General features: G+C 49.2%; 1 protein-coding gene across 3 annotated transcripts in view; it reads left to right on the forward strand.

Moving 5' to 3' along the window:
- The first annotated feature begins 1,006 nt into the window (after positions 1-1,006).
- The window catches only part of MOCS1 (molybdenum cofactor synthesis 1), a 50,865-nt gene continuing 27,547 nt past the window's right edge, over positions 1,007-24,324 (forward strand). For all 3 annotated transcript variants that reach the window (XM_040351840.1, XM_040351841.1, XM_040351842.1), the window contains exons 1-3: positions 1,007-1,159; positions 20,648-20,780; positions 22,904-23,071. In XM_040351840.1, coding sequence (XP_040207774.1) covers positions 1,052-1,159; positions 20,648-20,780; positions 22,904-23,071 — 409 coding nt within the window. In that variant the 5' untranslated portion in view covers positions 1,007-1,051. The remainder of the gene's footprint in view (positions 1,160-20,647; positions 20,781-22,903; positions 23,072-24,324) is intronic.

Here is a 24,324-nt window from a genome sequence, read left to right on the forward strand (position 1 = left end):
TCATTTTTTTTTGGCTGATTGTATTTAGAACATTAGAGTGTCGGCTCCTCTAGTGTCATTAGTACAGTGACAGTGCATATTTTGGAGCACTGATCCCCATAAAGTGCCATTTAGTGCCCGCCGCAATCTCACAGTGCCGTTATAAGTCGCTGATGGGCGCCATTACTAGTAAAAATGTAATAAATAAATAACCAATAAATAAACAAAAAAATAAATTTGTCCCGTAGTTTGTAGACGCTATAACTTTTGCGCAGACCGATCAATATACGTTTATTGGGATTTTATTTATATTTTTACCAAAAAAATATGTAGCAGAATATATATATTGGTCTAAATTATTGAACAAATTCGATTTTTTATATATTTTTTTTTTTTAATGGATGTGTTTTATAGCAGAAAGTAAATTTTTTTTTTTAATTGTCGCTCTTTTTTTGTTTTTAGTGCAAAAAAATAAATAAAAAATAACGCAGAGGCGATCAAATACTACCAAAAGAAATCTCTACTTGTGGTAAAAAAAAAGGACAAAAAAAAAGTGATAAGTGGGTAATGATAATGAAAAAATAAAATGAATAATAATAATAAATAATTATAACAATATTGGTAATAGCAGTCCTGTATTCTGAAAAGTGTCCGGCAGGGGGAGCTCCTCCTCCTCCTCACAGTACAGGACACGTGCGATGCAAACACGTGGACTACATTTCCCGGCAAACGCTCAGGAATCTGAATCTCCGCCTCTGATTGGCTACAAGAGGAGGGGAAGGAAAAGTCACACGGCGGGGATTGGGTGTTCAGTGACAAAGGGGCGGGGATCAAAGCAGAAAGGGCAACGGGTTTGGGGAGAGACGTGAGTGGGGCGGAGCTTAGATAAAGAGTATAGCAAGGATTGGATGAAGAGTGACAGCGGGGCGGGTCTTTGGAGGAGAGACAGCGGCTGGGCGTAGGATTGGATGCGGAATGACAGCGGGGCGGGGTCTGGCAGGTTAGTGACGGTAGGCGAGGTCTGGTGGACGGTAGGCGGGGATAGGGGCCTCGGAGCTCCTGTGGTCCGGAGATGGCGGGGTGGTTGCGGTCGGTCCGGGGACGATGCGGCCTGTCCGGGGCCTGGAGGTCCGCCACTAGGGGGTGTGTGACCCGAGCCGCACCCAACCCGGAGAGCCAGGTGAGACTCCTCCCCCTTCTAATACTCCATACCCCTCCCCCAATAATATCCCACCCCCACCCAATAATAATAATCAATACCCCCCCCATAATACTCCACACCCTCCCCCAATAATATCCCACCCCATAATACTCCATACCCCTCCCCCAATAATATCCCACCCCCACCCAATAATAATCAATACCTCCCCCCCATTATAATATCCCACCCCCACCCAATAATAATCAATACCCCCCCCCCCACCAATAATACTCCACACCCTCCCCCAATAATATCCCACCCCCCACCCAATAATAATCAATACCCCCCCCCATAATACTCCATACCCCTCCCCCAATAATATCCCACCCCCACCCAATAATAATCAATACCTCCCCCCCATTATAATATCCCACCCCCACCCAATAATAATCAATACCCCCCCCCCCCCACCAATAATACTCCACACCCTCCCCCAATAATATTTAATGCCCCCCCATAATAATATTCCATACCCCTCCCCCTATATTATCCCACCCCCCACCCAATAATAATCAATACCCCCCTCCCTCATAATACTCCATACCCCTCCCCCAATAATATTTAATGCCCCCCCCATAATAATATTTCATACCCCTCCCCCTATAATATTCAATCCCCCCCCCCCATAATACTCCACACCCTCCCCCAATAATATTTAATACCCCCCCCCATAATAATGTCTCCCCATAATACTCCAACCCTCCCCCAATATAATTTAATGCCCCCCCCCCATAATAATATTCCATACCTCCCCCTATAATAACCCAAGCCCCACCCACCCCCCAAAATAATAAATAAGGCCTCCAAACAATACTCCACACGCTCCCCCAATAATGTTCAATTCCCTTCCCCCCCCAATAATATCCCATACTCAACCCCCCCCAAATAATATTCAACGTCCCCCCTCCATAATATCCCATACCCCCTCCCCCAATAATATTCACCCCCCACCCCAAAATATTCCATGCCCCTCCCCCTATAATCCACGCCCCACCCCAATATATTTTTCATGCCTCCCTCCCCATGATATCCCCCTCCCCCTTAATAATATTTATTGCCTACTCCCCACCCCCCCCCCATAATACCCCATACTTCCCCAAATAATATCCACCCCCCTAAAATATTCCATAACCCCCATAATAACCCATTCCACCCCCCTATAACATGCCATGCCCCACCCCAATAATATGTAAACCCCTCCCCCAATAATCCATACCCCCCCACAATAATATTCCATACTTCCCAAAATAATATCCAACCCCCCCCCCCCATATTCCATGCCCCTCCCCTATAATATTCCATGCCCCACCCCAATAATATTTAATCTCCCCCCCATAATATTCAATGACTCCTCCCCTCATCAATATTCCATGCCCCCCCATAAGGTCCCACTCCCCCTCAATAATATTTATTGCCTACCCTCCCCCATAATATCCCATACCCCCCCCCCCAATTAAAATACTCCATACCCCCCCCCCCAAAAAAAAAATATTCCATGCCTCCCCCTTCTAATATTCCATACCCCCAATAATATTCCATGCCTCCCCCACATATCCTTCCCCCATAATAACCCATGCCCCCCCCAATAATATGCCTTAATATTCCATCCCTCCCCCCCCCCTATATAGCCCATGCCCCCCCCCCCAATAAAATCCCATGCCTCATACCTCCCCCTCTGTTATTTATTATTTATATATTTTTATGTTTTTTTTTTTTTAAGTAAATCTTTTTTGTATTAATAATAAACGTTTGCTGGATCCTGATTGGCACATTAGAGTGTGAGCTCCTCTGCAGAAAACCTAGATGTATCAAAAAATAAATACAGTAATAATAATAATAATAATAATAATAATAATAGTATTAATAAAAGGGATGCATTGCGCAGAGTGTCCAGCAGGGGGAGCCCCTCCTCCTCCTCTCAGTACAGATCACATGTTGTGTAAATGATCAATATTCACATCCGATTGGCTTAAGGGGAGGTAAAGCTCAAGTGCAATGCAGAGAGGGGATTGGTTGTTGAGTGACAGAGGGGCGGGGATTGTTGTGACAAGGATTTGGGGGGAGGTGTGAGTGTTGTGGGATTGGTGCTGACAGGGGCCTCAGCACTCCTCTGCTCCGGAGATGGCGGGGTGCTTCTGGTTGCGGTCGGTCCGGGGGAGAGGCGGCCTGTCCGGGGCCTGGAGATCCGCCACCAGGGGGTGTGTGACCCGAACCGGGCAAGGCCCGGACACCCAGGTAAGACCCCATCATCCCCCCCCCCCAATACTCTAGACCTCCCCCCAATTATCAATACCTCTCCCAATACTTCATACCTACCCCCCACCCTAATATCTCATACCTCTGGAGTCTCTGGCGGTCTCCTGTAATGGGGCGGCAGTCTCTGGCGGTCTCCTGTAATGGGGCGGCAGTCTCTGGCGGTCTCCTGTAACAGGGCGGCAGTGTCTGGCGGTCTCCTGTAACGGGGCGGCAGTGTCTGGCGGTCTGCTGTAACGGGGCTGCAGTGTCTGGCGGTCTCCTGTAATGGGGCGGCAGTGTCTGGCGGTCTCCTGTAATGGGGCGGCAGTGTCTGGCAGGGCGGCAGTGTCCGGTGGTCTCCTGTAACGGGGCGGCAGTGTCTGGCGGTCTCCTGTAACGGGGCGGCAGTCTCTGGCGGTCTCCTGTAACGGGGCGGCAGTGTCTGGCGGTCTCCTGTAACGGGGCGGCAGTCTCTGGCGGTCTCCTGTAATGGGGCGGCAGTCTCTGGCGGTCTCCTGTAATGGGGCGGCAGTCTCTGGCGGTCTCCTGTAACGGGGCGGCAGTGTCTGGCGGTCTGCTGTAACGGGGCGGCAGTGTCTGGCGGTCTCCTGTAATGGGGCGGCAGTGTCTGGCGGTCTCCTGTAACGGGGCGGCAGTGTCTGGCGGTCTCCTGTAACGGGGCGGCAGTGTCTGGCGGTCTCCTGTAACGGGGCGGCAGTGTCTGGCGGTCTCCTGTAACGGGGCGGCAGTGTCTGGCGGTCTCCTGTAACGGGGCGGCAGTGTCTGGCGGTCTCCTGTAACGGGGCGGCAGTGTCTGGCGGTCTCCTGTAACGGGGCGGCAGTGTCTGGCGGTCTCCTGTAACGGGGCGGCAATGTCTGGCGGTCTCCTGTAACGGGGCGGCAGTGTCTGGCGGTCTCCTGTAACGGGGCGGCAGTGTCTGGCGGTCTCCTGTAACGGGGCGGCAGTGTCTGGCGCTCTCATGTAACGGGGAGGCAGTGTCTGGCGGTCTCCTGTAACGGGGCGGCAGTGTCTGGCGCTCTCATGTAACGGGGAGGCAGTGTCTGTCGGTCTCCTGTAACGGGGCGGCAGTGTCTGGCGGTCTCCTGTAACGGGGGGGCAGTGTCTGGCGGTCTCCTGTAACGGGGCGGTAGTGTCTGGCGGTCTCCTGTAACGGGGCGGCAGTGTCTGGCGGTCTCCTGTAATGGGGCGGCAGTGTCTGGCGGTCTCCTGTAACGGGGCGGCAGTGTCTGGCGGTCTCCTGTAACGGGGCGGCAGTGTCTGGCGGTCTCCTGTAACGGGGCGGCAGTGTCTGGCGGTCTCCTGTAACGGGGCGGCAGTGTCTGGCGGTCTCCTGTAACGGGGCGGCAGTGTCTGGCGGTCTCCTGTAACGGGGCGGCAGTGTCTGGCGGTCTCCTGTAACGGGGCGGCAGTCTCTGGCGGTCTCCTGTAACGGGGCGGCAGTGTCTGGCGGTCTCCTGTAATGGGGCGGCAGTGTCTGGCGGTCTCCTGTAACGGGGCGGCAGTGTCTGGCGGTCTCCTGTAACGGGGCGGCAGTGTCTGGCGGTCTCGTGTAACGGGGCGGCAGTGTCTGGCGGTCTCGTGTAACGGGGCGGCAGTGTCTGGCGGTCTCGTGTAACGGGGCGGCAGTGTCTGGCGGTCTCCTGTAACGGGGCGGCAGTGTCTGGCGGTCTCCTGTAACGGGGCGGCAGTGTCTGGCGGTCTCCTGTAATGGGGCGGCAGTCTCTGGCGGTCTCCTGTAACGGGGCGCAGTAAACCAGCTCTGTGGGTTGGGCGGAGTGGTCAGTAGGATGGGGGTGGGGGGGGGGGTCAGATTGGGGGTGTACACAGCAGGGGGTCCTCCTCTCCACGTTGGGGAAATCTCAGAACAGGAAATTATCTGACTTCTCCCCACAATCTCTGCAGAATCTCCCCCATAGTCTCTGACTATCTGTCTATGGACCGAGTTACAGAACTTTCCATGACTCTCCGGTCTTCACCCCCCCCCCCCTTCTGGTCCCAGTCATGTGATCAGGATTAGTAATGGAGATGGGAAGGTATTGTGCGCAGAGATTATATTCTATATGTTTTCATTGTTTGTCCATCGGATCACATGACATCACATCGAATGTTATTCATTGTCATCCCTCGCCGATTTCCTCTCTACCTTCACCTCTCATAAACAGATCATCTCCGGTGTACGGGACATGCAGTGTTTGCTGCAGAATCTGGTCAGAAAAGACATTTGTGATCCGGGGGAAGATGAAGTTGAGATCTTGTGATCAATCATAGTGCCGGCTCTAAGCCAATGAAAGGCTGTCGGTGATGTGTGAGGATTCCTGGAGACAGCTTGAGGTCCTCTGTGCCTTACCAGACCCAGAACATTCCAGAGGAGGCCGCTCTTGGTCTGGACCTCCTTGGCATTGGGGCTCCTTGTGTATAGGAATAAATACTGCGCTGGTCAATTCAAACATAAATGGTATGAGACCAGCCACAAATGAATAAAAAACATAAAAAATAACAAAATAAAAATAACTAGTGAAAAACAAAAAAACAAGCTGCTGCAACTCATATGTTAGATGGACATAAATACAAATGGTTGTGAAAAGAGCTGCGCTGCAAAATGTGAAACAATATCAACGTGACGTTCAAATATAAATAGGTGCTACATGCACAAAACACTAGTGAAATCTGAGAGAAACCAATGAATAGTGCAAAGTCCATATGAGTGGAGAAATCGCAGAGAAAATCAAAAAGAAGGCAGAAAATTCTCCAAATGGGTGAAAAGTATCCTGGCAGTATCCCGTGAATCTGTAAGACAGATGATAGTGTCCTCCACCAGTATATCCTAGCTGCTTACCAGATAATTGAAATAATCAAGCATGTAGCCAAGTAAAACCACCGAGACAGTTTCCAGGATCTCCAGGGTACGTTTTTCACTTTCACAAATCAGACCACTCAATCTCCATAGTGTAACCCAAAAGAGAGAAGCCTGACATAGTGTTTTACCATAAAAAGGGTTTTCATTAATAAAAAGTATTGCACTTACAATTATGCAGTAAAAATCGTGCGTGTCGTGTGTTTAGCCGGCCGGCTGTACTGTCCGCTCGTCCTTCCGGACAGACAGCGCAAACCGTGGCGACGTCAGCACGCCGCCCCTCCCAACGCCGTCCCGTCCAATGACCTCTTCCAGGGGTAGTACCGTGGCGACGTCAGCACGCCGCCCCTCCCAACGCCGTCCCGTCCAATGACCTCTTCCAGGGGTACTACCCCTGGAAGAGGTCATTGGACGGGACGGCGTTGGGAGGGGCGGCGTGCTGACGTCGCCACGGTTTGCGCTGTCTGTCCGGAAGGACGAGCGGACAGTACAGCCGGCCGGCTAAACACACGACACGCACGATTTTTACTGCATAATTGTAAGTGCAATACTTTTTATTAATGAAAACCCTTTTTATGGTAAAACACTATGTCAGCCTTCTCTCTTTTGGGTTACACTATGGAGATTGAGTGGTCTGATTTGTGAAAGTGAAAAACGTACCCTGGAGATCCTGGAAACTGTCTCGGTGGTTTTACTTGGCTACATGCTTGATTATTTCAATTATCTGGTAAGCAGCTAGGATATACTGGTGGAGGACACTATCATCTGTCTTACAGATTCACGGGATACTGCCAGGATACTTTTCACCCATTTGGAGAATTTTCTGCCTTCTTTTTGATTTTCTCTGCGATTTCTCCACTCATATGGACTTTGCACTATTCATTGGTTTCTCTCAGATTTCACTAGTGTTTTGTGCATGTAGCACCTATTTATATTTGAACGTCACGTTGATATTGTTTCACATTTTGCAGCGCAGCTCTTTTCACAACCATTGGGGCTCCTTGGTCTGGACCTCCTTGGCCTTGGGGCTCCTTGGTCTGGACCTCCTTGGCCTTGGGGCTCCTTGGTCTGGACCTCCTTGGCCTTGGGGCTCCTTGGCCTTGGGGCTCCTTGGCCTTGGGGCTCCTTGGCCTTGGGGCTCCTTGGTCTGGGGCTCCTTGGCCTTGGGGCTCCTTGGTCTGGACCTCCTTGGCCTTGGGGCTCCTTGGTCTGGACCTCCTTGGCCTTGGGGCTCCTTGGTCTGGACCTCCTTGGCCTTGGGGCTCCTTGGTCTGGACCTCCTTGGCCTTGGGGCTCCTTGGTCTGGACCTCCTTGGCCTTGGGGCTCCTTGGTCTGGACCTCCTTGGCCTTGGGGCTCCTTGGTCTGGACCTCCTTGGCCTTGGGGCTCCTTGGTCTGGACCTCCTTGGCCTTGGGGCTCCTTGGTCTGGACCTCCTTGGCCTTGGTGCTCCTTGGTCTGGACCTCCTTGACCTTGGGGCTCCTTGGCCTTGGGGCTCCTTGGTCTGGACCTCCTTGGCCTTGGGGCTCCTTGGTCTGGACCTCCTTGGCCTTGGGGCTCCTTGGTCTGGACCTCCTTGGCCTTGGGGCTCCTTGGTCTGGACCTCCTTGGCCTTGGGGCTCCTTGGTCTGGGGCTCCTTGGTCTGGACCTCCTTGGCCTTGGGGCTCCTTGGTCTGGACCTCCTTGGCCTTGGGGCTCCTTGGTCTGGACCTCCTTGGCCTTGGGGCTCCTTGGTCTGGACCTCCTTGGCTTTGGGGCTCCTTGGTCTGGACCTCCTTGGCCTTGGGGCTCCTTGGTCTGGACCTCCTTGGCCTTGGGGCTCCTTGGTCTGGACCTCCTTGGCCTTGGGGCTCCTTGGTCTGGACCTCCTTGGCCTTGGGGCTCCTTTGGTCTGGACCTCGTTGGCCTTGGGGCTCCTTGGCCTGGGGTGCCTCGTTGGCTTTGGGGGCCTCGTTGGCCTGGGTTTCAAATATTTTTTTTTTTAATATGAGACTTCTGCTGTGCTACAGGAGACTGGTAGAGGCTGCTGCTGTGTGGTACCAGAGACTGGCAGGGACTGGCACCATGCTAAGTGACGGGTATAGGCTTCTACCATGTTAGAGGATTGTTAGAGGCTGCTTCCTTGCTACAAGAGACTGGTAGAGGTTTCTGCTCTGCTACAAGAGACTTTTTCTAGTACCAGCCCCCCCCCCCCAGCCTGACCCGGTGACCTCAGAAAGTCCGATATATAACACGAATCGCCTTCCTCTGATGATTCCTTGGCAGGTGATTGGTGCTCCCGGCACACAGGACCTTTGGATTGCAGCACCTTGTATGCGGTACACTGCAGGTTAATGATTGTCAGCTCCTCGGGGCGAGAAGCCGGGAAAGTATTTTTTCTGTTTTACAGGAGATAAGAGGCAGAGGAACTTTCTGCGATACTTTGTTGCGAGTGATAAAGATCCCGGAGATGGCAATGTGTGGGGGGATTGTTCTCATTTCTGCCACCGAATATTCTATAATATATTGGGTGTGTGATGTCAGAATGCTGTACAACAACGGGGGGGGGCTCCAATCTGCAAGATTATGCGTGGCCCGCAGCCAGGGGCCCCCGTACACGGAGTGAGGTTCCCTTTGAGAGGATCGCCATGGATTTGGTAGGTCCAATAGTGAAGTCCGCTAGGGGGGCATCGGTACATTTTGGTGATATTGGACTATCACCGTTATCCGTAGGCGATTCCTCTCCGAAATATCTCGGCCAAACCCATAGCCAAGGGACCATCTCTTGTTTTTAGCCGCGTAGGGTATTTGTAAGGAACTGCTTACGGGCCAAGGAACGCCCTTTATGTCCCGGGTGATGAAAGAACTCTGCAAGTTGTTCCAAGTGACACCATTGCGTACATCTGTGTATCGCCCCCAAACAGACGGGTTGGTTGAAAGATTCAACAAAACCCTTAAACAAATGTTAAAGAAGGTGGTGGATAGAGATGGAAAGGATCGGGACCGTCTTCTTCCCTATTTAATGTTTGCCATTAGGGAGGCACCCCAATCCTCTACGGGTTTCTCACCCTTCGAGTTGCTCTATGGGAGACACCCAAGAGGGCTGTTGGATATCGCCAGGGAGAGTTCTCTCCACAGGAGTGTGATTGAGCATGTCGCCCTGATGCAAGATAGAATTGCACAGGTAATGCCTAGGGTTGTCCCGATGCCGATACTAGTATCGGTGCCGATACCATGCATTTGCCCGAGTATGCTCCGATGCCTAATCCGATACTTTGTCAGTGGTGCTTCTGTCCCCCTGCCAAGTACCGCTCTAATCCCCCTCCATGCTCTGCTCCTGTACCCTGCCATGCTCTGCATCGGTCCCCCTCCATGCTCTGCTCCTGTCCCCCGCCGTGCTCTGCTCCTGTCCCCCGCCGTGCTCTGCATCGGTCCCCTGCCGTGCTCTGCATCGGTCCCCCGCCATGCTCTGCATCGGTCCCCCGCCAAGTACCGCTTCGGTCCCCCTCCGTGCTCTGCTCTCCGCTCGGGTCCCCCTCCGTGCTCTGCTCTCCGCTCGGGTCCCCCTCCATGCTCCGCTCGGGTCCCCCTCCGTGCTCCGCTCGGGTCCCCCTCCATTCTCCGCTCGGGTCCCCCTCCGTGCTCCGCTCAGGTCCAATCACGGCTGATCACAATGTAAACAGGAAGAGCCATTGACCGGCTCTTCCTCACTCGCGTCTGACAGACGCGAGTAGAGGAGAGCCGATCGATGGCTCTCCTGACAGGGGGGGGAGTTTGCGCTGATTGTTTATCAGCACAGCCCCCCCTCGGATCCCCACACTGGACCACCAGGGAGTGCCCCCCAGTGCTCAATAGAGCACAAATAGATATATAAAAAATAAAACAATAAAAAAAATGTTTTTAATGCAAATAATGCCAATCAGTGCCCACAAATGGGCACTGACTGGCAACATGGGCACTGACTGTGCCCAGCAATGCCATCAGTACCACCCCTCAGTGTCACCCAGTGTCCATCAGTGCCACCCAGTGTCCATCAGTGCCACCTCTTAGTGCCCATCTATGCCCAGTGCTCATCTGTGCTGTCCATCAGTGCCGCCTATGAGTGCCCATCAGTGCAGCATATCAGTGCCCACCAGTGCCGCAATATCAGTGCCCATAATTGAAGAAGAAAACTTACTTATTTACAAAAAAATAACAGGAAAAAAATAAAAACGTAATTTTTTTCAAAAATGTCGGTATTTTTTTAGTTGTTGCGCAAAAAATAAAAATCACAGAGGTGATCAAATACCACCAAAAGAAAGCTCTATTTGTGGGAACAAAATGATACAAATTTCATTTGGGTACAGTGTAGCATGACCGCGCAATTGTCATTCAAATTGCGACAGTGCTGAAAGCTGAAAATTGGCCTGGGCAGGAAGGTGCGTAAGTGCCCCCCGGTATGGAAGGGGTTAAGGAGTTTGTGCTTCGCAACAAAGAGGTTTTCTCTGAGCTGCCGGGACAAACCTCTGGGGTAGAGCGCGATATTATTACCCCGCCCGGTGAAAGGGTGACGCTAAAACCCTATGGCATCCCAGAGGCCCGACGGGAGGAAGTGCAGAAAATGCTTAAGTTGGGGGTGATGGAGGAATCCCCAAAGTGATTGGTCCAGTCCTATAGTCTTAGGGGCAGATTCAGGTAGATCTGCGGCAGCGTAACGTATCGCATTTACGTTACGCCGCCGCAAGTTTTGCGGGCAAGTGCTTGATTCACAAAGCACTTGCCTGTAAAGTTGCGGCGGCGTAGCGTAAATTCCCCGGCGCAAGCCCGCCTAATTCAAATGATCCGGGTAGGGGGCGTGGATCATTTAAATTAGGCGCGGTCCCGCGCCGATCGTACTGCGCATGCGCCATCCCTAAAATTTCCCGACGCGCATCGCGGTAAATGACGTCGCAAGGACGTCATTGGTGTTGACGTGAACGTAAATGGCGTCCAGCGCCATTCACGGACGACTTACGCAAACGACGTAAAATTTTCAAATTGCGACGCGGGAACGACGGCCATACTTAACATTGGATACGCCACATAGGGCGCATGTTTATCTTTACGCCGCATATCTCTTACGGAAACAACGGAAATTTACTACGACGGGCAAGCGTACGTTTGTGAATCGGCGTAACGACTCATTTGCATATTCTACGCCGACCGCAATGGAAGCGCCACCTAGCGGTCAGCGTAAATATTGCACCCTAAGATACGACGGCGCAGGCTGTCGTATCTTAGCTAGGTTTAAGTGTATCTCAGTTTGAGAATACACTTAAACGTACGACGGGCTTAGATTCCGAGTTACGTCGGCGTATCTACTGATACGCCGGCGTAACTCTATGTGAATCCGGCCCAAAGTGCCTAAACCGGATGGGAGCTGGCATTTTTTTGTAACGATTTTGGACAACTGAACAAAGTCCTGAGACAAAACCATCCGGTTCCAGAGCGTCGGTGTGCGATTTCACTCTTGTATAACACGCCGGTCACATGGCACAGAGCCGATGAACAGGATTTCTCTCTCTAATCGGTTGGGTGCGGTGATTGCAGTCAGGCTGGATTACATGTGACTGTCTGCTTCTCCTTTACACTAATGACCCAGAAATCTGAGTATACACTCAGCGGCCACTTTATTAGATCCCCCTTGCTAGTAGTGGGTTGCAGCGGCGGTCCGTCCATAGAGGGCGCTGGAGCGCCGCCCCCTCTGGCTCTGCACCGCCACTGATAATAACATAGAATTATTGCATTGCATGAATGTATGTTATTGTTGCCGCTGCCGCTGGTCTATTCAGGTGGCCGGAAATTGGGCGCCGACCACCTGAATAACGGCAGCTGGTTGGCTGTGCGGAAGTGCCTATCAGAGCCAGCGGCTTTCCGAGTACAGCCCTCGTCTCCCGGATGTCTTATCCTCGAAACGTACGGGAGGTGCGTTCCTTGGATAAGACTGACGGCCGTCTCAGCCAATCAGGTTCACCGATTCTGGTTATCGGTAACCTGATTGGCTGAAGCGCCACCAAGGCGGGAGAAGACATCGAGGGACGTTGAAGGATTAAGGTAAGTGCATTTTACAGGGCACAGAGGCGACAATGGGCACAGAGGCGACAATGGGCACAGAGGCGACAATGGGCACAGAGGCGACAATGGGCACAATGGCATCAATGGTTACAGTGGTGACAATTAAAGGGCACAGTGGTGACAATTAAAGGGCACAGTGGCGACAATTAAAGGGCACAGTGGCGACAATTAAAGGGCACAACGGCTGCGTTTGATGGCATGGCACAGTGACTGCGTTGCATGGCACAGTGGTGCGAATTGATGGCATAGTGACTGCATTTGATAGGCACAGTGAGGCTGTTATTTTTTTATTTTTTATTTTTTTTAACGTTTGCGCCCCCCAAAAAATTTTGAGCACCATCCGCCACTGCTGGGTTGGACCCCCTTTATTAGGTCCTTTCTGCTAGTAGCAGGTTGGACCCCCTTTATTAGGACCCCTTGCTAGTACCAGGTTGGACCCCCTTTATTAGGGTTCTTTTGCTAGTAGCGGGTTGGACCCCCTTTATTAGATCCTCCTTGCTAGTAGCGGGTTGGACCCCCTTTATTAGGTCCCCCTTGCTAGTAGTGGGTTGGACCCCCTTTATTAGGTCCCCCTTGCTAGTAGCGGGTTGGACCCCCTTTATTAGGTCCCCCTTGCTAGTAGCGGGTTGGATCCCCTTTATTAGGTCCCCCTTGCTAGTAGTGGGTTGGATCCCCTTTATTAGGTCCACCTTGCTAGTAGCGGGTTGGATCCCCTTAATTAGGATCCCCTTGCTAGTAGCGGGTTGGATCCCCTTTATTAGGTCCCCCTTGCTAGTAGCGGGTTGGATCCCCTTAATTAGGATCCCCTTGCTAGTAGCGGGTTGGATCCCCTTTATTAGGTCCCCCTTGCTAGTAGCGGGTTGGATCCCCTTTATTAGGTCCCCCTTGCTAGTAGCGGGTTGGATCCCCTTTATTAGATCCTCCTTGCTAGTAGCGGGTTGGATCCCCTTTATTAGGTCCTCCTTGCTAGTAGCGGGTTGGATCCCCTTTATTAGGTCCTCCTTGCTAGTAGCGGGTTGGACCCCCTTGATTAGGACCCCCTTAATTGGGATCCCATTGCTAGTAGCGGGTTGGACCCCCTTAATTAGGATCCCCTTGCTAGTATCAGGTTGGACCCCCTTTATTAGGGTTCTTTTGCTAGTAGCGGGTTGGACCCCCTTTTTTAGCCTGGATATGCCTGGACCAGTGATGGTGAGCTTTGGACACCCCCTAGATGTTTTGGAACTACATTTCCCATGATGCTCCACTACACTGCAGAGTACAGGAGCATCATGGGAAATGTAGTTCCAAAACATGTGGGGTGCCAAGGTTCTCCATCGCTGCTCTGGTCATACATTGGTCCTCAGGGACGGGCGGACAGCTGCCAGCCGCTATGTTGTGTGATTGGCAACCTGAAGGACCTGCTTGGCTCCAGCCGAGTTGAACTTTCACTTCTTTAGCTGCTGAACTCGCTTCTCTCGGCTTCTCTGCTGCTCAGTGACGGGACTGTTCTGAAGATAATTGTGGTCGGCTTTATTCCCCCCCCCCCCCCCCATCTTTTCTGCCACATGTTAAATTATGCTGCAATGCAAGAAAACACTTTTCTGTGTGAGTTTGTAGCGTAATCCATCTAGCAATCTATCGGTGAGCGGTAATTATGTGCAGTAATCTCCAGCAACCAACCAGTGAGTGGTAAGGATGTGCAATAACCTCTAGCAACCAATGGATGAGCAGTAATGATGTGCAGTAACTTCTACAACCAATCAGTGAGCAGGAGTAGTAAGGATTTGCTATAACCTCTAGCAACCAATGGGTGAGCAGGGGTAGTAAGGATTTGCTATAACCTCTAGCAACCAATGGGTGAGCAAGGGTAGTAAGGATTTGCTATAACCTCTAGCAACCAATGGGGGAGCAGTAATGATGTGCATTAACCACTTAAGACCCGGACCATTACGCAGGTTAAGGACCTTGCCCCTTTTTTGCGATTCGGCACTGCGTCGCTTTAAACTGACAATTGCGCAGTCGTGCGACGTGGCTCCCTAACAAAATTGGCGTCCTTTTTTTTTTCCCCACGAATAGAGCTTTCTTTTAGTGGTATTTGATCACCTCTGCGTTTTTTTTCTTTTTTGCGCTATAAACAAAAATTCAATGGCCCAGATTCAGGTACATTTGCGCGATATTTGCGGGGGAGCAGGGCAACGATTTTGCTCTGCGCCCCCGCAAATATTTTGCGCTGCCCTCGATTCACGGAGCAGTAGCTCCGTAAATTGCGAGGGCGCGCCGGCAAAATTGCCCGGCGTAAGCGCGCGCAATGTAAATTCCCGGCGGGAATCATTTAAATTGGGCGCGCTCCCGCGCCGAGCGTACAGCGCATGCTCCGTCGGGAAACTTTCCCGACGTGCATTGCGGCAAATGACGTCGCAAGGACGTCATTTGCTTCAAAGTGAACGTGAATGGCGTCCAGCGCCATTCACGAATCACTTACGCAAACGACGTGAAATTCAAATTTCACGTCGCGGGAGCGGCGGCTATACTTTAGCATTGGCTGCCCCTACTATTAGAAGGGGCAGCCTTGCGCGACAGTTGCCGTACGGAAACTCCGTACCTGGCTTGCGCAGGGCCCGCGCAAGTTTGTGAATCAGTGGTAGTATGCAATTTGCATACTACACGCTGATCACAACGGGAGCGCCCCCTAGCGGCCCACGCAAGAATGCAGCCTAAGATATGCGTGGCATAAGAGCCTTATGCCGCGCAGATTTTAGGCTGCAGTCGGTGTAACGATGTTCCTGAATCAGGAGCATTCGTTACACCGGAGCAAGTAAGCAATTGCGCCGTGTAACTTATGGTTACACAGGCGCAATTGCTTCTTGAATCTGGGCCACTGTTTTTTACTTTTTGCTATAATAAATATCCCCAAAAAATCTATAAAAAAACAAAATTTCCCTCAGTTTAGTCCAATACGTATTCTTCTACCTATTCTTGGTAAAAAAAATCGCAATAAGCGTATATTGATTGGTTTGCGCAAAATTTATAGCGTTTACCAAATGGGGGATCGTTTTATGGCATTTTTATTAATATTTTTTTTTTTTACTACTAATGGCGGCGATCAGCGATTTTTTTTCGTGACTGCGACATTATGGCGGACACATCGGACAATTTTGACACATTTTTGGGACCATTGTCATTTTCACAGCAAAAAAATGCATTAAAAATGCACTGATTACTGTGAAAATGACAATTGCAGTTTGGGAGTTAAGCACAAGGGGGCGCTGTAGGGGTTAAGTGACCTCATATGTGTTTCTAACTGTAGGGTGGCGGGGCTGTAGGTGTGACGTCATTGATCATATTTCCCTATATCAGGGAACAGGCGATCACTGACACTGCCACAGTGAGGAACGGGGAAGCTGTGTTTACACTCACCTTCCCCCTTCTTCAGCTCCGGGGACCGATCGCGGGACATCGGCGGAGATCGGGTCCCGCGGGCGCGGTCACGGAGCTTCGGACTGGGTCACGAGCGTGCCACCGGCAGCGTGCTCGCGACCCCACGGCTGGGCTCTTAAAGAGGACGTACAGGTACGTGATTGTCCCCAGCCGTGCCCTTCTGCCGACGTATATCGGCGTGAAGGGGTCCTTAAGTGGTTAACCTCTAGGAACCAATCGGTGAGTGGTAATTGTGTGCAGTAACCTCTAGCAACCAATCAGTGAGCAGGAGTAGTAAGGATTTGCCGTAACCTCCAGCAACCAATGGGTGAGCAATAATGATGTACTGTAACCACTAGCAACCAATCAGTGAGTGGTAAGGATGTGTAGTAACCTCTAGCAACCAATAGATGAGCAGTAATTATGCGCAGTAACCTCTAGTAACCAATGAGTGAGCAAGAGTAGTAAGGATTTGCCGCAAAGACCGTAGTGCATAAAATCCCAAAAAAGAGAGCGTCACTCACGGGTCTTGAAAGGCGAACGCACAATGGCCGATCAATTTGACGTTTCGGCGAGGCACAAGCTCGTCTTCCTCAGGATCCCCTTCCTGAGGAAGACGAGGTTGTGCCTTGTTGAAACGTCAAAATGAAACCGCCATTGTGCGTTCGCCTTTCAAGACCCGTGGGTGCCGCTCACCTTTTTTTTGTTTTTTGGCATATATGTGTGTGTATATATACAGTATCTCACAAAAGTAAGTACACCCCCTCACATTTTTGTAAATATTTTATTATATCTTTTCATGTGACAACACTGAAGAAATGTAGATTTTACACGGCACCACAACTATTTTGGAATTGGGGTTGTATTATAGAAGAATCAGATGGCCAGATTCAGAGAGAGATACGCCGACGTAACTCGGAATCTGCGCCGTCCTAAGTTTAAGTGTATTCTCAAACTGAGATACACTTAAACCTAGCTAAGATATGACCGCCTGTGCCGTCGTATTTTAGGGTGCAATATTTAGGCTGGCCGCTAGGTGGCGCTTCCGTTGAGTTTGGCGTAGAATATGTAAATGCCTAGATACGCCGATTCACGAACGTACGCTTGCCCGTTGCAGTAAAGATACGCCGTTTATGTAAGGCGTTTTCCGGCGTAAAGTTATTCCATCAAAAAGCTGGCCTAGTCAATGTTAAGTATGGCCATCGTTCCCGCGTTGAAATTTGAAAATTTTACGTCGTTTGCGTAAGTCGTCCGTGAATGGGGCTGGACGTAATTTGCGTTCACGTCGAAACCAATACGTCCTTGCGGCGTACTTTGGAGCAATGCACACTGGGATATGTACACGGACGGCGCATGCGCCGTTCGTAAAAAACGTCAATCTCGTCGGGTCACCAAACATTAACATAAAACACGCCCCCTCATCCTCATTTGAATAAGGTGCGCTTACGCCGGCCCCATTTACGCTACGCCGCCGTAACTTAGGGGGCAAGTGCTTTGTGAATACAGCACTTGCCTCTCTGACTTAAGGCGGCGTAGCGTAAATACGATACGCTACGCCGCCTTAAACATGCGGCGCCGTATCTGAATCCAGCCACAAGTTCATTATTTTATCTTTACAAGTCATACGTTTTTTTTTTGTTCTCTTTACTTTTGTTATTGATCCATGAGAGCGCGCAGTCACATGTCTACAGAGCTGCCTGTAGCACCAGGATGGGCAAATGGCAATGTGACTCCGAACCTCAGAGTGTCAACATCCCATATACAGAGAAACCCAGGACTTGTAAAGATAAAAAAGAAAAATATATTTATATATTTAAGAAGAAAAACAAGGTGGTAAAAAACAAACAAACCAAAGAAATTCTAGAAAAAAAATAATATATATATATATATATATAAGAAAAACAAGGAGGTAAAAAACAAACAAACCAAACAAATTCTAGATTTTTTATTTTTTATATATATATATATATATATATATATATATATATATATATATATATATATATATATATATATCCTCACATTGCCTTCATGTATCAATATCAAGATCTAAAGAACTCGCGACTCGCTAAAAAAAAAAAAAAAAAAAAACAAACATACACACACACAAGAAAAAAGAAAAAAAAAAAAAGAAGAAAGACAAGGAGGTAAAAAAACAAATAAACCAAAGAAATTCTAGAAAAAAAATAATATATATATATATATATATATATATATATATATTTATATATAAAAAAAAAAGAAGAAAAACAAGGAGGTAAAAAACAAACAAACCAAAGAAATTCTAGATTTTTTATTTATATATATATATATATATATATATATATATATATATATATATATATATAAAAATAAAATCTAGAATTTGTTTTTTTTTGTTTTTTACCTCCTTGTTATTCTTCTTTTTTTTTTTTTTTATATATAAATATATTTTTCTTTTTTATATATATATATATATAATTTTTTTTCTAGAATTTCTTTGGTTTGTTTGTTTTTTTTACCTCCTTGTTTTTCTTCTTTTTTTATTTTTATTTTATCGTGTGTGTGTGTGTTTTTTTCTTTTTTTTTTTAGCGAGTCGCAAGTTCTTTAGATCTTGATATTGATACATGAAGGCAATGTCAGGATAGAGACACATTTTCTATAGTCCCGCTTTCTTTCTTGGGGTATGTATTTTTTTATTTTTGTTTCCTCCATGTCCCCCCCCCCCCCCCCCCCCCCCCCCATGGTTTTCCCTGCTGAGCTCCTAATTCTCAGATCGTTCCGACGTGTCGTCGCGGTTTGTTGTTGCAATGCACAGATCTCGCTCTGGCATACATTGTGGTCTTTCAAGTTCTGTGATCCTCTCCCCGCCCCCCCCTCCAGCGTTCCGTGTCCTCGCTTGGTGTGAACGGCGAGCCTTTTTACAACGCCCTCCGATCATTCACGGAGGAAATCATTTTACCTTCCAATTTTTCCTTTTATCTTATTAAAGGGAAGCGCACTTCTTCTTCAGGTAAATGGAAGAAGCCTAAGAGCTGAAACATGTTAGTTCATATACAGTACATGCCTGCAGTGCGGTGTAAGAAAGCGTTTTTTATAAATGTCCTGCTATTCGTGGGATTCAAACAAGCTCAGGGCCGCTGCAGCCATTAGCTCGGTATTTTTTATTTATATTTTTCAGACAACTTTCAGCTGTAGAGCCGCCTGATTACTTTTATTGTACATAAACCACTTAAGACCCGGACCTTTATGCAGGTAAAGGACCTGGCCAGTTTTTGCAATTCGGCACTGCGTCGCTTTAACTGACAATTGCGCGGTCGTGCGACGTGGCTCCCAAACAAAATTGGCGTCCTTTTTTCCCCCACAAATAGAGCTTTCTTTTGGTGGTATTTGATCACCTCTGCGGTTTTTATTTTTTGCGCTATAAACAAAAATAGAGCGACAGTTTTGAAAAAAAATTCAACATTTTTTACTTTTTGCTGTAATAAATATCCCCCAAAAATATATAAAACTATTTTTTTTCCCTCAGTTTAGGCCGATACGTATTCTTCTACCTAGTATTTTTGGTAAAAAAAATCGCAATAAGCGTTTATCGATTGGTTTGCGCAAAATTTATAGCGCCTACAAAATAGGAGATGGTTTTATTGCATTTTTATTTATTTATTTTTTTACTACTAATGGCGGCGATCAGCGTTTTTTTTTTTTTTTTTTTCGTGACTGCGACATTATGGCGGACACTTCGGACAATTTTGACACATTTTTGGAACCATTGTCATTTTCACAGCAAAAAAATGCATTAAAAATGCGCTGATTACTGTGAAAATGACAATTGCAGTTTGGGAGTTAACCACTAGGGGGCGCTGAAGGGGTTATGTGTGACCTCATCTGTGTTTCTAACTGTAGGGGGGCGGGGCTGGACGTGTGACGTCATTGATCGTGTTTCCCTATATCAGGGAACACACGATCAATGAAGCTGCCACAACGAAGAACAGGGAAGGTTTGTTTACACACACAGCTCTCCCCGTTCTTCAGCTCCAGGGGCGATTTCGGGACTCCGGCGGCGATCGGGTCCCGCGGCCCTGGTCACGGAGCTTTGGACTGGGTTGCGGGCGCGCGCCCGCGACCCACGGCTGGGCACATAAAGAGGACGTACAGGTACGTGCTTGTGCCCAGCCGTGCCATTCTGCCAACGTATATATGCAGAAGGCGGTCCTTAAGTGGTTAAACATAAAGCCCCTCCCCCTGCCACCGCCCTTCCTGGCGATCTGGAGGAATGGGAACACCTGAAAATGGATTCGGGGTGGAGAAGGGGAGGGACTTGGGGTACAATTCTACTCTGTGATGAATGAACCTGGAAGCAACGAGCATTTTTGTTACTTCCGGGTTCAGAGCTACCAGACTGACGCCCATCCAATCAAGACGTTTTGACATTTGCATAACCCCTCCCACCGCTTGCATCAGAACACACACACACACACACACACATTCATACACATACATATATATATATTAGATCTGTATGGCTAAAATGAGAATCCCATTTATTTATTTTGCTTGGAATAAAGATTGCGATTCTCGCTGTGTAGATCGCTGCGCATATACAGTGTGACATAAAATATTTCAAAAACTGCCACTTTATTCTCTAGGATCTCTGCACACAAAAAAATCTATCTATCCTATCTCATATATATATATATATATATATATATATATATATATATATATATATATATATATATATATATATATATATATATATATATATATATATATAATATAATGTGTATGTATACTATAGAGAGAGAATATATATATATAATATAATGTGTATGTATACTATAGAGAGAGAACAAATAATTGTCAGAATAAAGTGTCAGCTCTGTGGTCTCCTCTCGTCTCCTCAGGTATTGGCGAGCACAGAGAGGAAGAGCTTCATCAAGGGACATCCGCTGCCATTCTCCGCCTTCCTCACGGACAGCTTCGGCCGTCAGCACACGTACCTGAGGATCTCATTGACGGAGAAGTGTAACCTTCGATGTGAGTATTTTCGAGCCGCAACAAATTCTTCGCAGAGCTGTTAAGTTCTATCTTCTGCCGCCAGTTTCCCTCTTCCCCCTCCTCCCATTATCTTGTATCTTCCTCATTATTGAAGGGGGCTGTAAAGGCAGAAGGTGCGATATTGGGACTCTCCCTCCTGATTTGGTTTAAGACACAGCAGCGACACCATTGGCTCCCATTGCTGTCCATCAAAGCCAGTCAGCCAATGAGGAGAGAGGGGGGGTGGGGCCAAACCGGGGGCTCTGTGTCTGAATGGATACATGGAGCTGCGGCTCGGCTCGGGTTCCCCATTGCAAGCTGCTTGCTGTTGGGGGGGGGGGGGGAGGAGCTCCAGCAAGGGACCAGAGGAGAGGAGGATCCGGGCTGCTCTGTGCAAAACCTTCTACACAGAGCAGGTAAGTATAACATGTTTGTTATTTTTTATTTATTTTTTTAGAATAGAAAAAAAACAAGACTTTACTATCACTTCTATCCTTAGTTTACTCCAATTGTCCCCAATTAATGGCTTCTTCTCCTTCTCCCATTAGCTGTTATCTTCACTGGCCTCACAATTCGATTACGATTAGATTCAGTTCGATTCCGCAATGGATCACAATTACTGCGCAAGTGCGCAAGGTTAAAAACGTTTTTTCCAAAAATTCAAGCAGTCAGAAAAACTAAATTTTTTCTACAGTGGCAGAGGCACGGTGGGATCAGAGGCACGGTGGGATCAGACTGGGATCAGTGGCACGGTGGGATCAGTGGTACTGTGGGATCAGACTGGGATGGGATCAGAGGCATGGTGGGATCAGACTGGGATGGGACCAGAGGCATGGTGGGATCAGACTGGGATGGGATCAGACTGGGATGGGATCAGAGGCACGGTGGGATCAGACTGGGATGGGATCAGAGGCACGGTGGGATCAGACTGGGATGGGATCGGAGGCATGGTGAGATCAGACTGGGATGGGATCGGAGGCATGATGGGATCAGACTGGGATGGGATCAGAGGCACGGTGGGATCAGACTGGGATGGGATCAGAGGCACGGTGGGATCAGACTGGGATGGGATCGGAGGCATGGTGGGATCAGACTGGGATGGGATCGGAGGCATGGTGGGATCAGACTGGGATGGGATCGGAGGCACGGTGGGATCAGACTGGGATGGGATCGGAGGCACGGTGGGATCAGACTGGGATGGGATCAGAGGCACGGTGGGATCAGACTGGGATGGGATCGGAGGCATGGTGGGATCAGACTGGGATGGGATCGGAGGCATGGTGGGATCAGACTGGGATGGGATCGGAGGCACGGTGGGATCAGACTGGGATGGGATCGGAGGCACGGTGGGATCAGACTGGGATGGGATCGGAGGCACGGTGGGATCAGACTGGGATGGGATCGGAGGCACGGTGGGATCAGACTGGGATGGGATCGGAGGCACGGTGGGATCAGACTGGGATGGGACCAGAGGCATGGTGGGATCAGAGGCACAGGGTTGGATCAGACTGGGATGAGATCAGAGGCATGGTGGGATCAGACTGGGATGGTTGAATAAAATATATATTTTTTATATATATAAATTATATTCTAATGTGTGTGTGTATATATATATATATATATATATATATATATATATATATATATATATATATATATATATATATATATATATATATATATATATATATATATATATATATATATATATATATATATATATATTTTTTAATAATATTTATTTATATATAAATTATATTCTACTATTTTTTTTTAGATGACACACTGGCTCCTCCCATTGGTCCTCTGTATTTGTAATGATTTGAGGACATTGTTTCCCTTTTTTCGGTGGCAGTGCCCCCTTCATCCAGAATCGCCTGCCAACAATGTGAACAAACCAGAATTGAACCGGACCGCCAATGCCGCACCGCCTGGTTTTGTTCACATGGTTGCCAGTCAGGCCTGGGTGAAGGGTGGCTCTTGGACCCCCGAAACGCGTTGGGTCCTTTTTTTGTTTGAACTCCCTGACTTTTAAAGGAATGAATTTGTATGTGGACCTCTTATCCGTGGTGTGTGCGTCCTCTTATCGGTGATGTACTATGGAGAATATTCTTGTTTTGTAGGTCAGTATTGTATGCCGGAGGAAGGAGTCCCGCTGACCCCGAAGAGCGACCTCCTCAGCACTCAGGAGATCCTCGCTCTGGCCCGGATCTTCGTACAGCAAGGAGTGGACAAAATCCGCCTGACCGGTGGGGAGCCTCTGATCCGACCCGACGTGGTGGACATCGTAGGTGAGGATTGTATTCCTATCGCAGAGGTCGCTCCGTACGTTTGGCGTGTCTGGAGTGCGCCCAAAATTGCCCGCTTTACCGACATGCAGAGAAACGCACTGCCGTTTAGCGGATGCGGCGGCAAATTTGTCTCCGAGCTGCAGGGGTGGCTGCTTTCTCGGTTCACCTGCGCCTCCTCCCTCCCTCCTTCTTCTCCTGGCAGCCAATCCGATTGGATCTCCTTTTGGCCAGTTGGTTGACAGAGCCTATTCACCACTTTCTGACCAGCACACGACGATATACATCGGCACAATGGCAGGACTGGGCAAATGGACGTACCTGTACGTCCCCTTATAGAAGCGGCATTGTGGGGCGCGCACTGCGAGGTACGTGAGTCCAACCGCGGGTCCCGCGGCCTCAATGTTCCGCCGGGATACCGCGATCGTCTCACGGTGAGGAAGAATTGCTCATGTAAACAAGGCATTTCCCTGTTCTTCCTAGTGACAGCACACTGATCACAGCTCCCTGTCATCGGAAGCAGTGATCAGTGTCGTGTCACTGGTAGCCCCGCCCCCACACAGTTAGAATCACTCCCTAGGACACATTTAACCCCTTCCTCGCCCCCCTAGTGTCCAAACCCCTTCACTGCCAGTGTCATTTACACAGTAATCAGTGCATTTTTATAGCACTGATCGCTGTATAAATGTGAATGGTCCCGAAATAGCTTCGAAAATGTCCGATGTGTCCGCTGTAATGTCGCAGTCACGATAAAAATCGATAAAAATCCTTCTGCTCTGTGTCCCCCTCTGTGTTTCCTTCTCCTCCGTGTCCCCCTCGGTGTTTCCTTCTCCTCCGTGTCCCCCTCGGTGTTTCCTTCTCCTCCGTGTCCCCCTCTGTGTTTCCTTCTCCTCCGTGTCCCCCTCGGTTTTTCCTTCTCCTCCGTGTCCCCCTCTGTGTTTCCTTCTCCTCCGTGTCCCCCTCGGTTTTTCCTTCTCCTCCGTGTCCCCCTCTGTGTTTCCTTCTCCTCCGTGTCCCCCTCGGTTTTTCCTTCTCCTCCGTGTCCCCCTCTGTGTTTCCTTCTCCTCCGTGTCCCCCTCGGTGTTTCCTTCTCCTCCGTGTCCCCCTCGGTGTTTCCTTCTCCTCTGTGTTTCCTTCTCCTCCGTGTCCCCCTCGGTTTTTCCTTCTCCTCCGTGTCCCCCTCGGTTTTTCCTTCTCCTCCGTGTCCCCCTCGGTTTTTCCTTCTCCTCCGTGTCCCCCTCGGTTTTTCCTTCTCC

The sequence above is a fragment of the Rana temporaria genome, chromosome 4 (assembly GCF_905171775.1).
Source record: "Rana temporaria chromosome 4, aRanTem1.1, whole genome shotgun sequence".
In the NCBI taxonomy this organism is placed as follows: domain Eukaryota; kingdom Metazoa; phylum Chordata; class Amphibia; order Anura; family Ranidae; genus Rana; species Rana temporaria.